This window comes from Sinocyclocheilus anshuiensis, unplaced genomic scaffold (genome assembly GCF_001515605.1).
Source record: "Sinocyclocheilus anshuiensis isolate Anshui unplaced genomic scaffold, SAMN03320099.WGS_v1.1 scaffold305, whole genome shotgun sequence".
Lineage (NCBI taxonomy): Eukaryota > Metazoa > Chordata > Actinopteri > Cypriniformes > Cyprinidae > Sinocyclocheilus > Sinocyclocheilus anshuiensis.
The window spans coordinates 840,570-852,178 of NW_015540850.1; the positions used below are offsets into that span (position 1 = coordinate 840,570).

The 11,609-nt window shown below is 32.5% G+C and overlaps 1 protein-coding gene across 1 annotated transcript in view; it reads left to right on the plus strand.

The window, feature by feature from the left end:
* The window catches only part of LOC107687726 (neurocan core protein-like), a 166,937-nt gene that overhangs the window by 152,561 nt on the left and 2,767 nt on the right, over positions 1-11,609 (plus strand). Inside the window, exons 11-13 of the mRNA XM_016485176.1 lie at positions 2,569-2,727; positions 4,600-4,682; positions 6,174-6,318. Of these exons, the coding sequence (XP_016340662.1) occupies positions 2,569-2,727; positions 4,600-4,682; positions 6,174-6,318 (387 nt within the window). The remainder of the gene's footprint in view (positions 1-2,568; positions 2,728-4,599; positions 4,683-6,173; positions 6,319-11,609) is intronic.

Genomic DNA, 11,609 nt, shown 5'->3' on the forward strand with positions numbered 1-11,609 from the left:
TATATATATATATATATATATATATATTTACCATGAACTGCATAGGTTCCAAATTATGCCTAATTATTGAAACTGACTTATGCTTATAGTTTGTTGTTAGTTAGTTTGTTTTGTTTCATTTTGTTTTGTTTTGGGGGTTTTTGTTGTTTCTTTGTTTGTAAATATTAAGTTTGATAGTATCGTGCTCTCAGCAGCCAATTTTATTTATTGCATAAACTGTTTATCCTCATTGCAATTGAAGCTTTATTTATTTGTTTGTTTGTTTGGCTTTTTCACCTTTAAATGACAGTGCAGTTGAAAAACAACAGGTCAGATATCTGTATTTAATATAATCTGTTTTATTTTGTTTTGTATTTGTTTTTTTTGTTTGTTTTTTGATCAGAACCTTTCACATCAAAATATATGGGAATCAAAAATATAATGGGAACCATTATAAACTTTTATTTTGCTGTCCTACCCATATCTATGATTATAGCATTTTATTATTTGCATTTAGCATTGTTTTTTCCTATTATTCTTGGCCCACCAGTTAAGAACTATTGTTACATTAAACATTAGCTGTTTCCTTGCAGAGTAGCTAACGCTGTTTATCCTCCTTTGGGAAACATGACGTGTGTTGTCTCTGTTCTAGCCTTCCAGCAGCAGTGAAAGAGCAGCCAGTCTGTTTTCTCCCTAGAGAACAGAAAGCAACTTGAATGCCAAAGCGTATGAGAGAAAATCGTGATGATTTTGTTCCAGGCAGTATTTTCTTTCAGGTTAAGCTTCAGGCTAGATCCCTCTGACTCTGGTTAAACGGGGCAGCCCTCAAAATTAAGCTCTGAATCTTTTGCGTTGGTGATCTTGAGGAATGCAAAAATGTGGAAGTGGAGTTTACAAAACAAGAAATGCCATATATTTAAATGAGAAAGTTATTATTGTTTTTATTATGCCTAAACAGGATCTAAAATGTGTTTTATTTGCCACACCTGCCGGTGGTGGGTGAATTAAGAAAATTTACTGACTACAAAAAGTTCTTGCATTTTAATTTAAAATATATATGTTTTTTAATATTCAGATTTTATTTTTTATTTTATTTTGATGCACTTCACTGTTTTGTTTAATTAGATGCTCCCTTGAATGAAAGTGAAAGCTTATTTTATTTCATTTCATTTCATTTTTAAGTGAAAGCTTATTTTATTTTATTTTTGACCAATAGCATTCACAGCACCATAACAACCAGTGTTTTGGTGAAGTGCTAGTGTCGATGAAGAAAAATCATACTTTTGTTGCTCATAATTTCATTTTGTTGGTGTAATGTGAGGAATATTTAATGTACAGGTGCATCTCAATAAATTAGAATGTCGTGGAAAAGTTCATTTATTTCAGTAATTCAACTCAAATTGTGAAACCGACATAAAAACTTAAAATTAGATGAATATTTTAATGATAAAAAAATTCCACTAAGGTAAAATTTTGTGTTTTGTACCTTTTTGTTTTATTAAACCAGTAAATTCATTTTTTATTCACATTTGCCCTTAACTGGTACGTGTTTATTTTGGACACTCAACATGGATTTGCACCACCGAATCGACTGCAAGTAATTTGTTTTTAAATAAATTTCTTGTTTTGAAGGAACTTGATTGGATGCTGGTGTTCTGATGATCCTACGAAGCTCCTTAACCAATTTAACCAGTCACTTCACTAAAGAACCCCAATGTTGGTTCACCACCACCATCTAGGCTAGTATTTATAGCAAAGAAAATAAAATTATGATTACATTTTCATTCTGATCAAGAAAATGAGGAAGTGTTGTGATTGACAGTAGACGTTAACATTTTGGACACGCAGACCCATGGCGACTGCAGTGGTCGTGGTGCCTTAAATACTTTCTTGCGGTACATTCTGTTCCTCTGCCCCGCGTTCTGCATGCTAAACAGAGCCCCATACGGGCCAATTTGCAGCAGCCAATTTACCAACGTCGCTTTGAATTTGCTGGAAGTAAAAAAAGGCAGAGAAGTGCTTGGAGCTTCATGAAATGGGAAGTCTGGGACGGCTAAAACCTTCACCCACATACACATACGCAAATGTACGAAGCCACACGCGCTTAGAAAAGTACAGATTATCTGTTCGTCATGCGTCCAGATGCGGTAGAGAGTCCCAGGGGGTTAGAAAGAGGCATTTCTGACAGGGATGTGACAGGGCTTAATTAGCCGCTAAATTTAGGAAACGTTTTCTCTAGATTGTTGTCATTTGAATACATTAAGACGCATTTTTGCTAATGCTAAACTGCTTATGTTCACAGCCACGGATTAGAGTGACACGCGAATAAAAAGCTTGAATGTGTCACTTCAGAAGAGCTAAAGTAGGCTAGCATGTAGCTATGTGTGAGATTATCGCTGAATGGGCTTTTTTAAACATCCTGACTAACTAAATGCTAAGAAATTCATGCTAATCTTTCAACTTTTTCCTCACATTGTGATGCTAATTATGTCAGTTGCGTGGAAGGAATGCTAAATGCTAACCAGTAGCATTTCCGCTAAAGTCTCAGGCTCTTTCTGTACCTCAGGCTCTGTTTCTCTCTTACGGCAGATACTGAGGGTTGCGAGCACAACTGGAGGAAGTTTCACGGCCACTGCTACAGGTATTTCACTCGCAGACACACGTGGGAAGACGCGGAGAAGGACTGCAGAGAGCACAGCGGTCACCTGGCCAGCATGCATTCCACACAAGAGCAGGACTTCATTAATGGTCAGTATCAGGGTTCATCCCAGACAGAGTCACAAATACACTTCTGTAACTAAAAAAAATTAACTGTTAGCAGATGCGCTGACATTCAAACGTTTGGGGTTAGTAAGATTTATTGTTTCTGCTCACTAAAGCTGCATTTATTTGATTGAAAATACAGTAAAACAGTGATATTGGGAAATATTATTACAATTTAAAATAACTGCTTTCTATTTTAATAGATTTTAAAATGTAATTTATTGCTGTGATCAAAGCTGAATTTTCAGCATATTTACTCCAGTCTTCAGTGTCACATGATCCTTCAGAAATCACTCTAATATGCTGATTTGCTGCTCAAGAAACATTTCTTATTATTATTCATTTTGAAAATAGTTGTGCTGCTTATCATTTTTGTGGAAACCGTGATTTTGTTCTCTCTCTCAGAATTCTTTAGTAAGAGAAAAGTTAAAAAGAACAGGGTTTCTTTTAAATAGAAGTTATTTGTAACATTATACTGTAAATGTCTTTAATGTCACTCTTGGTAAATTTAATGCATCCTTGCTAAATAAAAGTATTATTTCTTTAACAAAAATAATAATAATTCTGACCCCAAACTTTTAAATAATACGAAGTATGCAATTACTTTTGACATTTAAAAATTTGTATTATTTATTATTTGATACTCATGTTTTCATTTTTGTGGTGTAATGTGATGAAAATTCTGTGTATAATTTGATAAATGATTTTATATGATAAAATTTCCACGTAAAATATGTTTGTATGTACCTTTTTTTGTTTTATTTAGCCACCAAATCCAGTTTTTATTCACATTTACCATCAATAAGTGTAAATTTTAGACATGTTAACATTGATTTGCTGCACCAAATCAACTGCAAGTCATTTGTTTTCACTTAACATTTGCAAAAAATGTCCCTCTGCTTAAAATCATTTGCAACCGACTAACATGTAGCAAATCACGGTTCATGGCTGTAACATAACTAAAGCTTAATATTACATTTTTTTTTTTCATTATTGCGACATGTGGCCAATTCAAATTCACTCTCATTAAACAGAAACCAATTCTTAAATTCTGTATTTTGCTGAACCCTGTTCTTCATGGGATATAAAACAGCAAATGGCCGGTATCTGTGGCTAATCTTTGTCTGTTTTACCCAATTAGCTTTGACTAAAACTATTTGCATAGCCTAGATTCATTAATATCCAGCCAGATAACTAAGAAAAGCGACAGGATGCTGACCTCCTGTACACCACAGATTGCATTATGTCTCCCTCCTCTAGTCGAGCCTAAATCCAGCGCTAAATGACGCTCGGTGAGGCCTCTCACAGCATGCTGTCTGCACACGGGGCCATGGCGCTCACCAAAAAGTGTGTTTAATCGCCTTGAAAATGGACATCTCCACCCCTGCAATAAAGGGGGCACAGCCATTAGGAAGATTAATGGGCCCTGTAATGATGTTAATCAGTAAGACCATGATTGAAATTCCATTACAGCCAGACCAAAAAAAAAAAACCTTGCAAATGCATCTTGGGGACGATCTGATGGCTTCTGGCTTGAGCTTGAATTGTGATTGTGATAACACCATCATTCGGCTCCCAGTGGCCCTGTAGGAGACATAAAGCAGACTACGACTTAAAGTGAAAGCATTAGCTCTGCATTTTATGACACTAAGACTCTATTTACTCATGGTATTAACCGTCTTCAGTGGTTGTCTTGGTTGCTGGTTACACCTGGTATCAATATGAGATATATGATATATGGTGAAATAAGTGTGATTAAAATATGTGCTGGAAGTAAAAACCTCTAAATGAATGCAAATCATGTATGTTTTTAATGAAAAAAAAAAGTATTTGAAATGTCTTGTGCTTTTTAAACAGGACTTTGCCATGAAAACACATGGATTGGTCTGAATGACAGGATGGTGGAAGACGACTTTCAGTGGACTGATAACATGGATCTGGTGAGACTGGCACAATCAGTATAGCATTTATACAAAGTATACAAATTTGTATAATATTTTATATTTTAATTGTATGTTTACCTGAAATATCTAAATATTTAAACAAAATATTTAATTTAAATACTTTTAAGTAAATAGAACATTTGATATAAATATTTAAATTGACATTTATTTTTATATTTTACTAGATTTTTTTGTTAAATTAAAAAAAAATGTATTCATGTATTTTAATAGATGTTTCTTTTTATTTCTATATTTAAACAAAATATTTAATTGAAATATTTATATCCATTAACAAATAAAATATTATATTTAAAATAAGAATATAAATGAACATTTATTTAATATTTAATTAATTTATCATTTAGTTTTTACCCATCAACAAATTAAAAATACTATATCATTTATTTGTATGTTTAAAATAGACAAAAATTCAAATAGGATTTTAATATAAATATTTGAATGGACAGAAATAAAATGTAACATTTAATTTTATTAGATTTTCTAAATAAAATTTTATATCAGCTTTATTTATTCATGTATTTTTAATGTTTTATTGGATTATTTCTATATTTAAACTAAATATTTAATTGAAATATTTATATCCATTAACAAATAAAATATTATATTTAATATTTTAATATTTAATTAGATTTTAAATTTAGTTTTTATCTTAATATACTGTATAATTTGTATGTTTAAAATAGACAATAAATAAAATGTAATTTAATATAAATATTTAAATTGACTTGTATTTTAATATTTTATTGGCTTTTTAATGTAATTTTTATTTTTATATACATTTGATGTATTTATGTATTATAAATAGACTTTTTATTGAACTATCTATATATTTATACTAGATATTTAATTGCAATATATCCATCAACAGATAAAATATTTAACATTTATTTGATTATTTTATAGGATTTCATTTTTATCCATCAACAACTGAAACAGTTATTGAATTAATTCATACATTTAAAATACACAACCAGTAAAATATTACCCTTAATGCAATTTTTTTATTAAATATTTATTTTTAGATAAATTTGAATTATTAAACCATTTTAAATGGACATTTCATTGAAATCTTTACATTTAAACTAAATATTTAATTGAAATACTTATATCCATCAACATACAAAATATTACATTTAATATATTTTTTAATCATTTGAATAAATTATTTATAATAAAATGTACATTTTAGTACAAGTATCAAAACATACAGTACAACGAATCACTTAAACTAATCACTGTATGATAATGAAGGCAGTGTGATCAGATAGATCATGCAAATGAAGCATAAGTCTCAAGTTTTCAAACCATTTAGGCACCAAACAAGTTTATATAATATATTATATCAGACCCATTAGGCGTATCTGAAAACCCATTTGTAATGCAATGGATATATAAGACGGTACACGAAATACCTAGTAAAGCCATGGGATTGGATTTAGCCCTGAAATATCCCCGTTCCTCCTCCAGCAATATGAGAACTGGAGGGAGAACCAGCCGGATAATTTCTTTGCGGGCGGAGAGGACTGCGTGGTGATGATCGCCCATGAGAACGGCAAATGGAACGATGTGCCCTGCAACTACAACCTGCCCTACATCTGCAAGAAAGGCACAGGTGAGCGGAAGAGGGGAGGAATTGGGAAAAGAGGACAAATACTGTACCGCCTGGCTTTCTACCACACTGTACTGTTTCCTCCGGTGCTGACCTTCTTTTGTTAACTTTATTCACACGTCTTCATGAGATGTTCCTCATATGCATTTATATCTCTTCCTTTGATTGAAATCAGTGCTGCTTCTTCTGTCATCACTTACTTTAATGTTATTCACATCTCATTTGACTTTATTTCTTCTGTGGAACACAAGATTTATTTTGAATAATGTACAGGTCACACTTTTCCATGAATCAGTGAGTTGAACTCTAGAACCTGATGAGTCTGATTCATGAACAATCATTTAGACTGGTTGTGTGAATAATTCAACTATTCACTGTAAAGATTTAAGTCAAAAAATTGATTTGTTCTCACACAAAGCTATTATCATATGACTTCAGAAGACTTGAAATATAGTTCCTGAGTAATATCAACCACTTTTATGATACTTTTATGCTTTTGTCGTTTTTTTATGCTTTTGTGTACTTTTTTAAAGGGGTCGTTTTCCCAAAAAATGAAAATCTTGTTATCATTTACTAATCAAACTACTATCAAACTAATTAAATATTAAAATATTAAATTAAATATTTATATTAAAAGGGATTTTTTAATTTTGAATTCAATTCCATTCAAGTTTATTTGTATAGCGCCTTTCACGATACAAATCGTTGCAAAGCAGCTTTACAGAAAATTGTAAGTTTCTACATTATATTTAGTAGTAGGTTATTAGTGGTGACTATGGCAGAAATGTACAGTAAGAATCATGCAGTTAGTTACAAATTACACATAATCAAACAGACAGTGAACACTATTAACCGCAATGATTAGGGGAGAGTGGGGACGGTTTCAACACTTTTTGCATTTCCTTTTAATATTTATCTATCCACAAATGAAAGAATTTTATATATATATATACTGTGTATTTTATTGTTTAAAAGAGGTGTCCTTTAAAGGAACCCAAAGTGTCTCATGTCGTTCCAAACCTTTATGACTTTCTTTGTTCTGATATTTTGAAGAATATTGGTAACAAAACCATTTTGGTTCCCACTGGCTTCCATTATATAGACCAAAAAAATACAATGTCAATGGGAACTGAAACTTACCAACATTCTTCAATATATCACAAAATAAAAGAAAGTCATACATGTTTGGTATGACATGAGGGTGAATAAATGATAGCAGGATCTTCATTTTTGACTAAAATATTTCTATAACCAAGATCAATATTCCAAATCATTCCATTCCTCACTTTCTTTTTATGTCACTCTGAACTTGTCATGTCAGTTCGTATGACTTCATTTTCACCAGCTCCCCGTTTCACCAAGTCATCTCACGTCTTTTCGCCATCAAACAGTGGCCTCAACAATAACTGTCACTCATTTCGTTCTGAGGATGTGATGGTGGGTCCTCGGGAGGGCTGCGTGTTCAAAGCATCGATCATGACATGGCGGACATGACTGGTTCTCTTCAGCCACTCGTAGTCATCTAGCTCTGACACAATCTGCTTCACCCACACCTCTATGGGCTCATTAGACTCGTTTTATCTGGTCATTTACATACAAAGCAGACTGAGGGTATGGAATCCGTCGGGTCCGTCTGCCCTAGCTAGATATAAAGAGATACCTCTGGTTCACAAGGGCCAACCGGAGAACAGGTCCATCAGAGAATGCTTCTCAGGAGGCCCAGAACATTAAGGACCTGCTCTGGAGAGCCAGTGAAACACGTTTCTCACTTCCTATTGAATGCCTGCCCTCCGTTCCATAATTTAATACGCAATTCATTATTAAAAAGTGTTTGAGCTTAAGAGGTAGGCTGGCTTACGTGTTTAAGCTTACATGGTAGATTTCAATAGGATTTCAAATGAGATGTTTAACTGAAATATCTACATATTTAAACTAAATATTCAATTGAAATACTTATATTAAACTAATTATGAAGGTAAATAGTAAAATATTTAATAAAAAATGTATATTACGTATATTATATAAAGTATATTAAGAGATATTTTGTTTTTTTTATTTAATATTTATCCACAAATGTAATATGAATTAAATTGTATTGAAATATCTGTATATTTAAACTAAATATTTAATTGAAATATTTATACAAATTAACCCCTGAGAGGTTTTCTCTGAAGGACCTGTTCTCCGTCGGCCCTTGTGAACGCAAAGTGTCTATTTAACTGAAATATCTGTATATATTCGAACAAATTTTATTTGAAATATTTGTATCAAACTTATATCAAACAAATACAATATCACTTTTAATATAAATATGTGAATAAAATGTACTTTAATATTTAATTAGATTTTAATATATATATATATATATATATTGAAACTTAAAACCAGAGTTGTTTTTTCTTTGTTTATTAACCGTAAGTATAAAATATATTTTATTTATTATATATAATATATAATGTATTTGTTACTCTTTGTTGTTGTTTTTTTTACTTGTTACTAAAACTTTTTAAAAAATGTTTTTTTCCATATATATTTTTTTCTTCTCAGTGAAGATCTAGAATAGAATATAGAATAAAGTGACATTCATACATTTTTAAGCATGGCTTAGTTGTCTGAATACTTTTTGAGGCCAGTGTATCTAAGTGTACAGTGTGTCCAGGATTGAGTATTGATTTCATGGTCTATTATTTATTAATGATTTATTGCTGAATCAGAGCTCGGCTTGTGTGGATTGAGAACGGCTGCTCAGTGCAGGAGCGAGTGTTTTTAAGTGTGACATTTGCCTCCTGTCCTCAACCTAGAAGGTCATACCTCTTTCTCTCCAGACAAAGAAGCTCCCCACCATAAAAAACCGACATTAAACACTCAAATCACAGGTCAGCTTTATGACGTTTCGCTGTAAATGAACAAGCTGAGGTGATTATAGCGAGCATCTTTGGATTACAAGTTTGCTGTTCAGAGCGTATGAATGTACGGGGAGCCGTATACCACGGGCTAATTGTTTGTGTCTGTGCCCTGATTGGTTCCCTGAGGTGTTTACTGGCCCACCACGACAAAAGAATAGGCGACTCCTTCATCTTCAGTCAAGCGATACGCTGAGTTTCAGCTCCAAGGGCGCCACCTAATAAAAGAAAAGGGAACTGCAGCTCTTTAAACCTGTTTAATTAGATAAATGTCACCGTGAGGCACTGCTGGAGAAGAGTATGTCACTAGACTGTGGCTAATATATATATATATTGAAACTTAATACCAGAGTTGTTCTGTCATTGTCTGGACCCAGGTATCTTCTGAAGGACCAGTTTTCCAGTTGGTCCTTGTGAACCCAAAGTGTTTCTTTAGATCTAGACTAAACGATCTCTTTAGATAAACTAGACGAAAGTTCATAATTTCTCAGAAAATCTTCAAATACACATACACATTAGCATTGTTATTGTAACAGTGTACACAGGGGTTACTCCGGGCAGTAGCCGCAGATTTGAATCGATGGTGTGCTTGTTCAGTTTTGAGCAAACAGTCGAATGGCTGGCACACGTACACAGCTCAGCCAGCTGTCATTTGCAAGACCACCTGGGAAACATTTCCAACCACCCCCACCACCTGCCTCGCTGTCCCCTTTTGTCCATCAGCCCTCCCCCAGTCATTCTATCATTCAAACTGTCAGCGCTATTGATCATGCAATCCCTCCAGCCTGGCCTTAATACAATCCCTTAAGAACGGCGAACAATAGACAGTCACATGATATTAACTTATATATGTACTTTAAACAGATGTTCTGCAATATCAGTCGGTATGTTTCTCTCGTGATGTAATAGTTTTTATGCTGAGCTCCAGATTTTGCTGGAGGTAAAGATGCCTGAATCCAGAGTGTTGAGCACAAGCCTCAGGGTGATGCTGACTCAGTTGAAGAACCCCTATCTGTGTCTGTGATATTGAATCACCTTGACTTCTGCCTGCCAGCTTTGATATTTGTATGAATGAGGTGAGACGCATCCTGGGGCATTCTGCACGGTCTGGTCGATATGATAGCGCTGCGATAAACCTCTTTCCTTTGTCCTCTGCAAAAATGCTTCAACTTCAACTCAAATAGGAAATCTGTTATCAGTCACTTCATATGTGCAAAGTAACCTGCCGCATATAACATAAGCTATATTAACAACATAGATTCAAATGTAAGGCAATTTTAAAAATTTTGCATTTATAATATTTTAGGTTTGTGATTCAAATATATAATTTATTAGATTAATTAATAAAACAAACAAAAAAAATTTATATTTAATTTAAAAATTAATAACTTGTAAGAAATTTAATATTGAATTTCTTACATTTAGATTTTTGGTTTATCAATGCACATACACATATTTGTTATATATATATATATATATATATATATATATATATATAATTTCTAAAATATAAAAAAGCATTTTTTGTAAATATAAACAGTTTATTTTCTTTTAAAATTATACATATGATTTCTTACATTTATTAATACATATAGATTTTAATTGAAAAGAAATGTGTGTGTGTGTGTGTGTGTGTGTGTGTGTGTGTGTGCCCACCACGACAAAAGAATAGGCGACTCCTTCATCTTCAGTCAAGCGATACGCTGAGTTTCAGCTCCAAGGGCGCCACCTAATAAAAGAAAAGGGAACTTCAGCTCTTTAAACCTGTTTAATTAGATAAATGTCACCGTGAGGCACTGCTGGAGAAGAGTATGTCACTAGACTGTGGCGCTTTAGGATTGAATCTGACTACAACCATTTTTTCATACACCATGCCTGATATGTCTAGAGAAAAAAGCACATTTGAAGCCCATTTTACTTCAGAATTAAGTAAAACGCAATATGAGTATTCAATGAAAAATGTCTAGTGGGAATTGATTGGATCTTTCAAAAAAATAGGAAATTGATTTATTTGTTCATGTATTTATTTACATGATTTTATATAGCATGTATTCTGTGCAGTTCACACAAAAATTTAAAACTCACTCATGTTGTTCCAATTCATCAGGAATTAATTGTATTTTAAAAAGTGGGATCTGTGTGACAAGGCTCGGGTGGATTCATTCATTCATTCACTCATTTAATTTGCAATAAAATTCACAATGCATCACCAGGAAATATGGATGGCCAAAATATCAGTTATTGGCCAGGTATTAAATTATATCAGTTATTAAATTTGTTTTATATGTTTTATCTTATATTAATATTTTTGTTATAAATATAACTTTATTATAAATTATTTTATGTTTTATTTAATTTTATATATATATATATATATATATATATATATAT